The following is a 16,039-nucleotide window of genomic DNA, read 5'->3' as shown; positions in this document are numbered from 1 at the left end:
TTTAATGCACTCTAGACCTTCTCCATTCCAGATCTGAGGTAGCAACCTCAGATCTAACCTTCAAACTCGAAATACCACAAGCTACACTTTCCATCCATTCCAAAATGAAGAAACTGATGGGTTTCGGTCATAAGACATCCTATGTGCTCATACAAACCCTAAAGCTTGGATCTAGGTTTCTCTATTGTACATACTTTTAATCCAAGACTATGAACCCTAATTCTAGAATATGGAAATCAGAATTCACATGTAAATAGGTTTAAGAACATACCTTGATTGTTATATAGCAATAACAATCCAATTCCTCCTTGAATTGACCTTGGAAAGCTGAGAGTCACAAGTGTCACTCCTCTAATGGCTTACAAACACCATAAGCAAGTGGAGAAGGTATAAAGAGAGAGGAGGGAGGTTAGAATTCGTCCTTAGGACCTCTTGGGAAGGGTTGGACGAATTCCTATGCCTTAGGGGGTTTATATAGGTGTAAAGATTAGGGTTTTAGTCCTTATCCTTATCTAGTTGCTTGTCCACCAAGCAACCATAAGATAAGTCCTAGAAATCCTTATCCTAGTCGAATTCTAAGAGATTTACACCTCAAATTCGTTCACCATATATATAAGATAATCCTTACCTTATTTTGTAACTATCACATAATTACAATTCAGCCCCTCTAGTTTAATTAATTACACTTGATCACAAAATTAATTCTTAATTAATTATTGACCAATATTAGTTAAACAAATATGATTTCTCCTTTAATATATTATTCTTATAACATATTAATAAATCATAATAACCTCTCTCTCTTTATTTATTTCTCCAATCAAGTTGCTTTGGTGAAGGCAACCCAAAAGGACCATGCACCATCGGGTCAAGTACATACCAAAATAGTTATGGACTTAGACACTAATCCAACAGAAACTAGATGAACAACAGCCCAAGAAACGAAGTAATACCTCACAAGGAAGCCCCACCAGAAGAGAAATCTGAATCTTAGCAAAGCCCCTTGCTCCAAGCCTCCTAACTCTCCAAGATCTCCTCCAAAAACTCTTCTCCAAGCTTTAAATGCACTCAAACCCCTCACAATCGCGTCTTAGGGTTTTATGGACTTCAAGAGAGGGTAAGGAGGCTGGGGAGAGGGTATAATGTCCTTTATATAGGGCTAATCCTCCGAAATTAGGGTTTTCTCCACTCAGCGCCTACTCGCCGAGTCCAGCCTCCGACTCGCCGAGTCGGCCACTTAACACGCGACAAGAGTCGCGACCCTACTCGCCGAGTCCACCCATGGACTCGCCGAGTTCCCCTTTCATACTTACACTTTGAACCCTGAATTTGCACTCCTGAACTTGGGATATTACAATATATATATATATATATATATATATATATATATATATATATATATATATATATATATATATATATATATATATATATAACCATGCATTATAAACTTGATATTTTTAACCCAAAACTTTATAATCGTATATTTGGCTCAAAAACATTAAGATTGACCATTGTGGCCCCTTTTTCTATAAAAATGGCACTTTTAGTCCCTTTTTATGAAAATTGACATTTTTGGTCCTTAAACCATTTTTCTTGACATTTTCCACCCAAACTTTATTTGAATAGTAATTTCAGTCCAAAACTATTTCATTTGTTATTTCCAACCTTTATTTGTAAAAATTTACATTTTTGGCCCAATTTCCATAAGTTTTACAATTTTGACCCCAAAATCAAAAACTTTGCATTTTTAGTCCAATTTGGTAATAAATTCATTTTCAACCCCTTAAAAAGTTTATTTACGTTCTAGACTCATAGTTTGTTAAGTTTTCCATTTCATACCCTTCACACTTTATCTTCTTTTCTTGTCCCTTCATCTTATGTCATCTTTCCTCTTTGCACTTCTCATACTTTATGCATGCTCTTCTCACTCTCTTACTATACTCTTCTCACATATCTTATTCTTAACATGTTTTCTCATATTCTTCTTCACCTTACCTCTTAATTCTCCCTACTTCTTGTAACGCCAAGTTTAAGGTATGTTCTTTTTAAGTAATTTTAATAAATTAAAGTTGGATTTCTAGTGGCCACGTCGTGGTGATGGAATCCCACGATGTGGCCAAGGCCAAAGTTTGTGTGGCCTTTAAGTTGGAGCCATAACGTGACATATATCGCCACTGCCTGGGCGCTGTTTAATGGCAGACCTTAATCCAGGATTTGAGCCCTTATTTAAGGGATTTGATGGCTAGAGTTGCCCACCCTCAGCCTTATTCACTCTCCATCGGCCTCCAAGAGGAAACCCTAGCCTCAATTTCTAATATTTGAGCTCTTTTGTGTTTTGGTGGTATTTTGAAGAAGAAAGAAGACATCTTGAGCTTGGTTTCAGTGAGCAAACCTCCCCATCTACCTTGAGCACATTTTTGGACTCTTGTAAGTCCTCAAGATCAAATATTTATGCTTAATATGTCTAGATATGGCTATTTTGTCCCTATATATTCATGATGAGTGAAATTGGAAGGTTGGTTCTCATAAAGTTAGCAAATTTATGGATCCATGTGATCATTGTAGTGTCATATGTTCCAGATTTGAAGATCTATGTACTTTTTGGTTCCATGCTCCAGTTTAAGCCCTTAATTTCATGTTTTTGTCCTAAAATAGAATGGACATGCGTTGGACATGCATTTCCATAGAGCTACATTCTTTAGGGCTGATTTGGTGCTTAATGGGTGTCTTTATGCTTTTGGTCACCCTTAAGGAATTAGGGTTTAGGATCTTAACTTATTGAGGAGTCTTAATGGATAAAGTTGAAAACTTTATCCATCAAGACCATGAGAGGGACCACATCTGAGCTATGGAGCTTTTAAAGTTGTGGGAAAATGACTTAATGGTTAAGTTGTGCATACTAGTCCCGAATATGTGGCCTTAGGTTGCCACGATGTGGCGAATGGGTAGAGACCCATCTACTTTTTCGTTTAGCAGCTACGACATGCCGACCAGCTGGAGTGACGTTTGACTTTTGACTGTTGACATTGACCAAGTTTGACTTTAGGTCATTTGGGATATTTTGAGTAGTAGATTGAGGCTTGGTCCCTAGGTTTTGTACAGGTGACCCATAGAGCCGGTAGTTGGAGCAACATTCAGTTTAGTTATCTTTCTGACATTGAGGTGAGTTTTCCTCACTATACGCATGGGTCGAAGGCACCAATGTTGGCCCACTATGTTGTTTTATGTATCGTAGTATATATATAGGAGGATGTTATGTTGTTACGAACGATTATATTGGTAGATATGTATTACATGTACTTGATGGCTACTGAATGTTATTGTATGTGTCGACATTGTTGGATTAGGTGTCTAAGCCCATAACTATAATTGCTATATACTTGAATTGATAGTAGCATAATCCTTTTGGGTTGCCCTCAAAACTAGCAACTGGATAGGATGACTTTTGGATAGAGATGTTTAATTTAATAGTTGATTAATAAATTGAGACAATTGATTTATTAATGTATTATGAAAATAATATATTAATTATAAATCACATTATTTAATTAACATTTAGTCAAAAATTAATTGGAATTAATTTTGGGATTAATTGATTTAATTAAAAGTGCAGGAGCTGTTTGACAATTTATTGAAAGTTGAGGAAAGGAGCCCATGGACCTCATTGAATGAGGTGGATGAAAATCATTTGGGCAAGCACAAGGAATTTCGTCTAATCCCTTGCATAAGGAAGGGAATGGGTTGTTTGGTCACCAAGTAAAGGGATTAGGGTTTCCTCCTTAAACTCTAGCTTTGGCACCAAGCTACCTCAGCTATATAAAGGCCTCCCTAGCACATAATTTTTTCCATGTCTTCCCTCTAAGAATTTTGGACAAAATCCTGGTCCTCTCTCTCTATCTCTCTCTCTCTCTCTATATATATATATATATATATATATATATATATATATATATATATATATGTATATGTATGTATATAGTTTTCCTCTTGCTAGTGTTGGGTGTGAACTATTAGAGGCATGACATTTGTATTGATTGCTCTCTAAGCTTCAACAACACAAGGATTTAACCACTTGGGTTGTGGTGACTTGGTAAGGCATGTGGAAGATATGGTGGATAACCTATTGACCCATGTTCAAATCCTGGCACTACTCAGCCCTTGTGGCCATGGAGGTTCGCCTGCAGTGACTCCAGGGCATGAGGCAAAGTCTCATGTTTGCAGCGGGGGATTAGTCGGTGCGCGTAAGCTGGCCCGGAAACCCTCGTTAGGGAAGTTCCCTTTCCAAAAAAAAAACAACACAAGGATTTGTATTGTTATTACTACATAACAATAAAAGGTATGTTTTTCTAATCCTAGATCTAAATTTCAAAAATAACATAGGTTTCCTAGGTTTCCCAATTGATGTTCACATGTTGTATGTTCAATTAGAGAAAACATATATCAGCAAAATTAGAGTTGCATACACAAATAGGTTTTTGTTTATTATGATCAAAACCCATAAGTGGTATCAGATCCATGACTTATTTTCTATTGAATTTGACTGCAATTGTTTGAATTTGATCAATTAGAATTTATGGAAATTAAACCCTTTTGAGACTTAGGATTTTCGATTCTAGGGTTTTTGAACCCAAATTTTCGAAATTTTTTGAAAGGATCTTATCCCTTTCTTTCATCCCTTAAATTTCGAATTAAGGGTTCCTTAACCCTCAAGGTTTTCAAAATATGTCAAGGATTGAAATCCTTGTGTTCCTCCCCAAGATTTTTCCTTTTTCGAAAATAGGGTTTTTGGTAGGGATCTTCTAATTTTTGGTAATTATCTCTTTATTTGATTAACTAGATAATTATAAGATTTTGTGTATCCCTCCCGTGATTTTTGAAATTTAGTGGGGAGAGGATTAGGTTAAATTATTTTGATTAATTTAATTGGATAATCCTCAATTGGTTTAATAAATTAATTAAAGGTTTTAATTGATATATAATTATTAAATCAATTTCTTTTAAATTTAATTTAAATTGTTTTCATTTCGAAATTTAAAAGATTATAAAAACCTAGTATTTTGAAAAGTTTAAAATACACTTTTATGGATCTTATTATTAATTTAACTAAGCGATTAATTAAAGGATAATCAAGAAATCCATAAAATGGTTTAAATTTAATTAAATTAAAGTTTAAATTATTAAAAGATTAAACCCTTGGAAGTGGCTTACAAAATGACCACCATTGGGTATCCACTCTTACCCACCGCACCCTTCATTGGTGGAGGGTCATTATCCGAACATGTTTGATAAGACATAACCCCATTAAAAATATAATGATAAAAGTAACTAAACTATTTTCTAAAATCCCACTCTTAGTTACTTTAGGAAAAATGTGAATTTGATGCTAATCCATTAAATTGCACATTGCACCTTATTGGTCGTTAGTGGAGCGTGTTTGGTTAACCGACACACTAATATGAACTAATAAGGAGTGACAATGATTGTCTCGTAAATTATCATCGATTAATGGAGCGTGTGTGGTTAACCGACACATTAAATTATCACTAAGTTTTGTGCTTATAGTTGTTGATATATTGTGTTTCAGGTACTTCAGATGATCATAGGAATTCAAAGGCTTGATTGTACGCATCCACCTGCAGTTTCTATGATTCCACATGTTTTGATACTCTGATATTTTTGGGATGATTGTATTTTGATACATATGTTATTTGACTTGGATTTTGGAAAAACAATGATTTATCCATATTTAAAAATGAAAATTTTGTTTGAAAAATGGAATGTTACATTTTTTTACTGCTGGTTTTTTTACTATTGATTCATATATATGCATGCATTCATATTTATGAATCAATAGTCATATGGACTGCGAGCGTAACTATTGTTGTTGATTCATATAAATGCATGCATATTTTAATTTTTCAACTGCTAATTTGGAGCTCACAGGTTCGCATAAATTTTTAGGTTCGCACATTAACTCATATATATATATATATATATATATATATATATATATATATATATATATATAGAGAGAGAGAGAGAGAGAGAGACAGAGACAGAGAGAGAGAGAAAGAAAGAAAGGATCCTTTGAGAACTTATAGTTTTCCGAGAACCCGAGAACTAAAAGTGGAACGTTGGATTGAATTATTGAATGAATCGGATTGATTATGTCATTTTTGTAAATCTGAGTGAATGTAATGACATTTTAGGTTTTTATCATTATACCACAAGGGTAAATCTGGAATAGAAAATAATTAAATCAAGAATAAAAAACAGTTCATATCAATGTAAAATCCCTAAATGAGTGTATATCTCTATCATCTCTTTCTCTTTCTCTTTCTCTCATATCCATCAACTACTCCATCCCATTTCCATCAGCTGCCTCTTCTTCCAGCGACCACCTTTACGTCGTCAACAGCCACCACCTACATCAGCTTACCGTTCTCTTAATCGTCGATCACCTCCATCCGCCCTCCGCCTCCAACGACTACCCCTACGTCTGATCGCCCACAAAAATTAAACGAGGTCTCTCCTTCCTTGATCCTGTTGTCGCATCGCCTCCACGTGTCACCTTTTCGCTCATTTTTTTCCTCGATATTAGGAGGTTTCCGATGATTCACTTCCGATCCACCGTGTGGTGGTTTCCACTAACATCCTTGTTGTCGAGATCTGGCACAACAAAGATCAAACTGAATGTCAATCAACCACAATCACTGTCGGTTTCAACAAAAATAATACATATCTTCATCCAAAATGATAGATACAAGCATATCTAAATACCTTGTTGGCAATTGGTACCTTAAACTCATGGAGCTCCCACACAATTCACAAAGTTTCGTTAACAATTTTGTAAATCACAAACAATTAAATCTTTGACATAATTTGAACACATTTTTTAGGCAAATTGTTTGAATTCCATCCATCTAGGTCTAACTAATTGGTATCCTCATTTCCTCATATTCAATGTTATGCATCTTTCCTTTTTAAATCCTGATTGGTGTATATCTATTTAACTTTGGGTTATTTTACTTATTTTTCATTAGGTGAAGCTTTTTACCACACAATCTGAGTACATAGAGGTACTTGAAGCTGCACTACACATATCACCCTTACATAGTGTATATTTTTTCTATTTTCCTACTCAATTACATTCTCCGAACCTGTTTTACCTTAGGAAACTTAGTAGTTGCTGACTTGTTTCTTGGATTTAATGAGTTTGTCTAATGTTTATGCTCAAAATTTCTTTTATGCAAGTATTTCTTAAACGTCTGGATCACAACAGGTGGGAAATAGAAAATCATTGTAGGAATTAGATGCGATTACTAATTGATCAAATAAACATGAATGAAGAAAATATTGTGGTTTTGGAAGGTAAAATGATCCTGTTGTTTCTTGTTATTTTTTCCATTATAAAATCATGGTTGTGTTTGTTTCTTTCATCAAGAATAGATTGTTTTCTTTAATATGACATTCTAAATTTACTATTGTTTCAGGAAAAGTGAAACGTTAAGAACAGGAGTGTGGACATCTGAGGGCACTTGTTGAAGGTCTTGAAAATAAGTGCAACAAAAAGAAATAAAAGTAGGAGTAATTCACATATAAATCACAAATGAATTACATATAAATTACTTGTTATTCACATGTAAATCACATGTAATTTACATATGAATCACATGTAATTCACATGTAAATCACAAATGAATCGTATATAAATTACATGTGATTCACATGTAAATCACAAGTCATGAATTACATATGAATTGCATGTGATTCAACTGTAATCACAATTGAATCACATGTGAATTACGTCTATATGTGAGTATTCTTTGTTAATTATTTTTAAAAAATTTCTTGTGAATTTCACATTTAAATCTTAAAAGATACAATCACATGTGAATTTTACATGATATATATACATTTGCATTTTTATAAGTGTGCTTGCATTAATCATTTTTTTTAATTTTCTTGTAGATTAGGAAGAATTTGTCAAAAATATTGAAGATGTGAAAAATGATAAATTGAAAAAATATAGAAATTTTGCCACAAAGACATAAAAACACTTTGAAATTTTGTAGCATATTTTGTTTTTTATATTTTATTTTGTATCGAATAAAATAATTGTACTGTTGTATTTATAGATTAGTAAATAAAAATGAGTTTTTATGATTACTTACGAATATTATAGTATAAGAAATATATATATATATATATATATATATATATATATATATATATATATATATGCACTTGAAAAAATATGTATATATGCTTCTAAAACGTTGATTTTTTGGTTAAAATATTATAGATTTTCTTAAATATTCCATTTTTTTACAAAAATTTACTGCTTTTTAAAAAAATTGTCGTTTTTAAAAAAAAACTGCAGTTTTTAAAAGAAATTATTTTTTTCATTTTTTTTAAATAAGTTCATGATTTCTTAAGAAAATTTAAAAACTCTCTATTTTTTTAGATTATCGAAAATTATTATTATTATAAAAAAATCCAAAAATTTGATTCATAATGTTAATTTTAGATTTTATTATTATTATTTTGAATACAGAAAAAATTAAACATTAAATGAGATTGGTAAGATGACGATCATGTCCTTAATGAATTAATTTTGATCTAACGATCCATCTATAGTTTTCGGGTTCTCGGAAAATTATGAGTTTTCAACAAATTTCGTCCCTATATATATATATATATATATATATATATATATATATATATATATATCCTCTCTAATAAATTAATGTTTTTTTTTGTCACTTGTCATATTCTCATTCAATTTGTCAAATGTCATTTTGTAGTTATTTTAAATTATTTTTTTCTACATATCATTTTATGAGTTTTCTATATTATTAAATTACAAATAATATTTTAATGTAATAATTTTAATAAATGTAGTAATAAATGGATATCAATTTTATTAATAAATTTACCTTTTAATTTCAAAATTCTCAAAATTAAAGCTCATTAGTTTCTTTTATTTATTTAAATTATTTGTTTAAATTTAAAAGATAAAAAATATTTTCATTATAATAGTTTATTATTTTTCTTATATTCTTATAAATTTAAAGTTCTTAAAGATTTTGACATTTATATTTAGTTTTTTTTTTAAATTATCTCATGTAATATTTGGGTTTCACACTAGTTATATATATATATATATATATATATATATATATATATATATATATATATATATATATATATAGGATCAAATGAGAACACCAAAAAAGTTGAGAACGCGAGAACAAAGTATATTCATTTGTAATTTCATGTATTCATTTGTGGAGAAATGATAAATTTTTACGCCTTTAATTTCAATTGAAGAGAAAAAGTATATTCATGTTGATTGCGCCTAAAAAATTATCATTTCTCCACAAATGAATACATGAAATCACAACTAAATATACATGTTCTTGCGTTCTCAACCTTTTAGGTGTTCTCATTTGATCATTTCCCCATATATATATATATATATATATATATATATATATATATATATATATATATATATATATATATATATATATATATATATATATATATATATATATATATATATATATATATATATATATATATATATATATATATATAGTTTTAAGGGGTCTAGATGAACCCTATCACTTCCCTGTATTTAAATAGCAATAGAAAAAAAGCTGATACATTACGTACCTATCAAGTTACTTGTTCTTAGATCTTTTGTGTTATGAACACTTAAATGTATTATAATTAATTATCAAAAGTTGTATTATTTTATAGGATAAGAATTACTTTGTAAAACAAAGATTAGTCATGGGAAAGAACATGCTTTTAATTGAAATGTCCTAATTAAAAACGTATTCATATATAAATAATATTGTAAAATTTATTTGCAAATTTTTGATTGTTTGAGATAATTTCAAAATGAGAATTGTTTAATTCAAACATGTTTTATTTTAATCTGTCATCTAAAGCGTTAAAAACATTACGTACAAATAAACAAAACGCAATTGCCAAACAGCCAAAAGCTGTCAAGTTACCACTTTCAAAGTAAATGATAATAAACAATGACAATAAACTAAAATGCATTAACCACTAGCGTCAAACATATTTATTTATTTATTATTATTATTATTATTTTTTTATAATGACTTGAAAGGATAATGAACTTTCGATTTTTTTCATATTTAATAACTAAACTTTTATTCGTTATCTATTTGCTATTAAACTATTGAAACTGTTCACAATTTACCCTTATGACCGGTTGTTATCGGTCATAAGGGTAAAGTGTGAACAGATTTATAGTTCAATGGTAAATAGATAACGAAAAAAAGTTTAGTCAGTAAATATGAACAAAATTGAAAGTTTGTTTCCCTCTAAAAAGTTCAATGGCTAAATGTGAACAAACTTCCTATTGTATTATGTTTTAGCAAATTATTTATTTTTGTTAAATTGTAGCAACATTTGTTGATGAAGAAATCTATGAAATAAAAAAAACCCTAAAAATATATTTAAAAAAAGAACAAAAAACCGAAACCGAAATAAGAAACCAATGGTTTGACATTTTCCAAAATAAAAAATTAAAATTTTCAATCTGATTTTGGTTTTACAAAAAAATGAACCATTTTCACTGATATGAATTATGACCATTGGTTTGGCATGCGGAATTTGTGACATCCCATGAATACGTAGTTACAACATCGTCTGAACTCGTAATTCATAGTAAGGGGTTAGAGTATCATCGCATGATTACGTAGTTATAACATCGTCTGAACTCGTAATTCATCACCTACAGGCTATGGGCCTGCTGGTGTTTCCACTGGGTTGTCTAGAATAGTCCGTGATCGCCATCTATACTCTGGTAGATGACTACATCGCCACATTGCCGGTTAAGGTTATGGTATCTCCTTTCATCCTACATCACCTATTCATCATCATCTATTTACCTAATTATCATTAGCTTTCTATCATCACCCATCTCTCCTCATTTTATTTCATCACACATCAACTATTTTATTTACCCATGTTTCATCCGCAACATATTTGTAGATATAAAATAAATATACCGTTTAAATCTTTTAAAACATGTATAAAATCGTTCATCCAACATAGACAGCAAATATTCAAATAATATGCACATATAACACGTAATTTATATAAAATACTTCATATCTATGTGTAAGATGAAAGTAACTATGTATACCATAAAAATCGCATAAATGCTTCCTAACTTCAAACCCCAAGGTTTACTCTACTAAAGCTTCATATTCTCGTTGAGTCGCCTCACCGACTCATCGAGTTCATTCATTAATCCGAGTCATCAATCGCGACCTTACTCGACGAGTTGAGGCGTCAACTCATCGAGTCTCTCTTCTTAACTCAAAAGAAAAATACTTAAACTATGATACCTGAAAATCCGGATGTTACATTTTGTTTTTTTATTTCATAGATTTCTTCATCAACAAATGTTTCTACAATTAAACAAAAATAAATAATTTTCTAAAACATGTTACAATAGGAAGTTTGTTCACATTTAGTTATTGAACTTTTTAGAGGGAAACGAAATTTCGATTTTGTTCACATTTAGACACTAAACTTTTTTTCATTATCTATTTGTCACTAAACTATTGAAGTTGTTCATATTTTACCCTTATGACCGGTAACAGCCGATCATAAGGGTAAAATGTGAACAGTTTCAATAGTTCAATGACAAATAGATAACGAAAAAAAATTTAGTTACTAAATGTGAACAAAATCAAAAATTCATTACACTTTCAAGTCATTATCCCTTTTTTTTTAATAAAACAAAATTAAATGTTACAAAATTTAATTTAATTGCCTTATTCGAATTACTCGGTTAACCGACTATAACAAGAAATTAGTTAGCAAAACAATATCCATTCAAATTACTAGATTGTAATTTACGCCTAGCTAGAATATTGAAAATGTTATAAAATTGTATATTTTAGTTACTAAACTACATTTTTTATGTTTTGGTATCAACGCTGAAATTAGATGACATAACTAACAATTGTTTGAAATTAGATGACATAACTAACAATTGTGTAACCATATATTCACCAACAAAATTAAGAAGATTTTGTAAAAGTGGATGCCATTCAAGAAACCATATTCAAGGGTTTCATAATAATAGAAATATCTTATGGTATAAGCGATTTAAAGTAATAATTAAAGTAGATCTCCTTCTACATATAGAAATAGTATTGGGTCCAACACTTAAAGTCAAAAGTAAATATCGCGCGCGACTTCATATATGTATGCTTGCTTGCACCTTGAACACACACCATTACACCACTACTAGCTCCGATATGCTTCCACCACCACCACCACAACGTCAACAGTCAATGCTGATCACAGCGGGAAGATGCTGCCGTGAGGTACTCGAGTACTTTATCGAGAAGATCGATGATCCAATGGCAGAAAGGAAGGCCGACGCTCTTTTGGTAGCAGCATCAGTGCTCGCCACCATGAACTACCAGGCCGCGATCAGCCCACCTGGTGGCGCATACCAAGATACACGCTCTGTAAATGGAACGATCGAATACCAAGCTGGACAAGCAATCGCTGCATATGTTGCTGCGCATGAGTATAAACGATTCTCCATTGCTAACACCATTTCCTTCACTTTTTCAATGACCACCATGTTTCTGTTTCTTTCGGGTTTATCCTTAAAACGACGAATCTTCTCATTGCTTCTTACGGCGTCCATGTTCGCCACCATTACGGCCACTACATACAGTTATAAATATGCAATGGAGGCTACGACTCCGGACCATGATGATGAGTTGGAAGCCGGGTGGAAATTCATAAACCGGTTGGTGACAGGGGCTCTGATTACGTGGTTTGTGCTTGCTGGTACCACCATTGTCATCTTTGTCTATAAGCTACTGAAACCTCTGGTGACGGCTGCTTATCGCCAAGCAACCCTGAAAACCTAATTGTGTGTGTGTGTAGGTGTGCGTTATATGCTTTTACTTTCTTTCTCTTGTGTATTCATTAATTTCTTTGATGTATTTGGTTGCCGGTTATGACCTTTGGGTGAACGCATTGCTGCATATTAACATAGTGTTGCTTCCTTTGGTGTAAACAACTTATAGTTTCTAATTAATCTTTTTCTCTATGGAATGGTGATGGCTCAACAATCTTTCTTTAAGCATCTCTACTTTTTTATAAGTCCAAAAACCTCGCTACTAGAAAATTTTAAATAGGATGCGGTAATTATGGTTATTAGCAACCTCTGTATCAGAAAAGTAAAAAATTGCAAATACAGTTAAATGAAGAGTTAGAATACAGTTAAATGAAACCGAGAACCGCATTACGTACATTATTGACTTAAATAAACGTCTTTCATATTTCTTGTACAGTGTTTTATCTACTTGTTAATTTCGTTTTAGACCTGAATAGTGAATATATTTACCCCCAAAATATTGAGAGACTTTATAATACCTAAGAATACACGACAAACCGACACAAAATTAACGGGTTTGGTTAAGAGATTGCGGCACGTTTAAGCAATTGGGTTCAACTCGAATATGACATGTTTAATTATATATCATTTTTATAAATTTCATATTTTATAAATATATTATATATTATAAACTTGTAGTCGACCAAACTCAAAAATTAAAATTAAAATTCAAACTTTATAATTGACTTAATGTTACTCTTGCTCACCACATGTCCCACTTGTTCCCTAATTTTAACTATTTTCATTTTGCATTCTAAACTTATTGATGAATTTTGTCATTCGATCTCCAAATTCTAGTGTTTTATTTTTTTTCTTATCACCTCCTGGTCTCCTAATTTTCAACATTTAAAATGTTTGAACTCGACATATCAGAACATATTTACAAAATCTAAACCTTAACCCGAAACACGATACGGACATGAACAAATTGACACGACACGATAATTAAACGGTTCGGGTTAGAGTCAATCCCTCTCAACTTGTTTAATGTCTTGACACAACACGAAACCGACACGACACGACATGTTTCTCATGTCTAGTTGGTTCCATATGTAGGGTTACCGAACAGAAAGCCGAAAAACCACAAAATAACCGAAAAACCAAGACCAAACATAAAACCAATGGTACGGTTTATTAATAATATGTATAAACGCACCATAATAATTGAAATAACCACAATATATATATATATATATATATATATATATATATATATATATATATTATTAAACATATTACATTTTTCTTGAAAATTAAGAGGTACAATAGACAATAATATTAAGCATATAACCACCACCTATTACTCTAGACGGTATTACCTTACCCTAATCTCCTAAAAGCCGCCATCAAAAAAATTCTCATCCGTCTCCACCAAAGATGCAATCGAATCGATGCCTGGAAGTCCACCTTTTCCGTCACACATAAGTAGCCATAACCCTATCTTGCCGCCAAGATCAACCACGATCAACGATTTGGGGGAACAACAAGCAAATTTGATCCGAGTTTGGAGCTTTTAGTTCTTATTCTCGAAGATCTCTCCGGCCGGCCGTTAGTTCATCGTCTGCAACCGGATACCACCACTGCTGCCACCTTCTCTGCCATCACCATAGTGCAGGGTTGTGGTTTATTCTTATATTTTTCATTTTATTTATTGCCTTTTATTATTAGATCTTTGTTTATCCTTTTGATCATGATGTTTCTTCTTCATCCATAGGATTTTTTATGCAAGGAAACAAAATGGTCGACTCAAATCAGGTTTTTGCATAGTTTTCAAACAAGGTGAGTCCGTATTCTCATATAATTGTTCTTAATTATTTCAGTTTCTAGCCCTATTTTCTTCCCCACTTCATCGAATCTCTCCATGTCGCTCATTATCATCACCTCTTCCCTAATCTCTTTATTTTTTCTCTTGTTGTAGTTCGACCCTACTAGCTAATGTTCAAGAAGTTAATGTAGAGAGCAGGTTAGTTATGGTACTAAAATTCAAATGGAATTTTTTTTACATTATTTGTGTTTGGGATTAATTTACCTCTCTCACTCTTTGTAAATGTAATACCTTCTTTGTCTTTTCAGTTTTCTTTTCAAGATTATTTTTTATGGCACTTCAAAAAGTAACCATCTATTTTATGTTTAGTCTATGTGAAAAGATCTATTATTGGTTTCATTCAAGGCCATTCTTTATTTATTGATGTCATGTTCAGTCTATGAAGCTTTCTTATATGAACGAACTCTTTGTAGTTCTCTGATTAATGCTTCAAATTGTTTATTTTCTAATTAAAGCTTCAATTTTTTGGTTCGTAAAGGTGTTGCATTGCTTTTGGGTGTGTAATCAGCACTGGAAGCATGAGAATGTGCCATTTCAAGTGATAACATTTCTGGAAATTTACATGCATCTTGACTGGTTCAGAGACCGTTGTGGTTGTAAACTTGTGTAATTTGAACTTTACTCTTTCTTAAAGCTGATATTTTGCTTCTAATCATACATACTTTTGTTGTTGATGTCTTTTGGTAGCTAATTATCAAAGAAAGTGGTTTAGAGAGAATTGGGGTGGTAAGCATAGGTATTTACATTTTAATCCTTATATTTATAACTGAATAGATTGATATGCCAATTTAGCTACATATTTAAATGAAAAGTTAGGAATTTTTTTCTAAGTAGTGTTTGAAGCTGTTATTTTGTATCCCTAGACCCCTACCTACAAACAATTAGGGGTGTCAATTATTGACACGGCACGACAAAAATACATGACACGAAACGAAATTGGCACGAAACTAAAATTCGAATTCGTGTTCGTGTCGTGTTCGTGTTAAGTGTAAAAAGCACGATGTTGTGTCGTGTCGTGTTCGTGTTTAAAATTCAACATGAAATTGACACGATTTAACATTTATTTTTCATGTTTTACGTGTTTGTCGTGTTTTCGTGTTATGTATGATTAAATATTAATTAAATAAACTATTTTTTTTTTATGTTATCTTTATCGAGTCGTGTCGTGTTTGTCGTTTTTTAATTGGTTTGTTTTCGTGTTAGTTAAAAAAAACTCGTGTTCGTGTTACATAAAA

At 31.6% G+C, this 16,039-nt stretch overlaps 1 protein-coding gene across 1 annotated transcript; it reads left to right on the top strand.

Annotated features, from left to right (window-relative positions):
- Positions 1-12,320: 12,320 nt before the first annotated feature.
- LOC111892482 (uncharacterized) lies at positions 12,321-12,950 on the top strand. The gene has a single exon (XM_023888520.3). The coding sequence runs from the start codon at positions 12,321-12,323 to the stop codon at positions 12,948-12,950; it is 630 nt and encodes a 209-aa protein (XP_023744288.3).
- Positions 12,951-16,039: the final 3,089 nt, after the last annotated feature.

This window comes from Lactuca sativa, chromosome 5 (genome assembly GCF_002870075.4).
Source record: "Lactuca sativa cultivar Salinas chromosome 5, Lsat_Salinas_v11, whole genome shotgun sequence".
NCBI lineage: Eukaryota > Viridiplantae > Streptophyta > Magnoliopsida > Asterales > Asteraceae > Lactuca > Lactuca sativa.
This window is presented reverse-complemented; position numbering and strand designations above follow the sequence as displayed.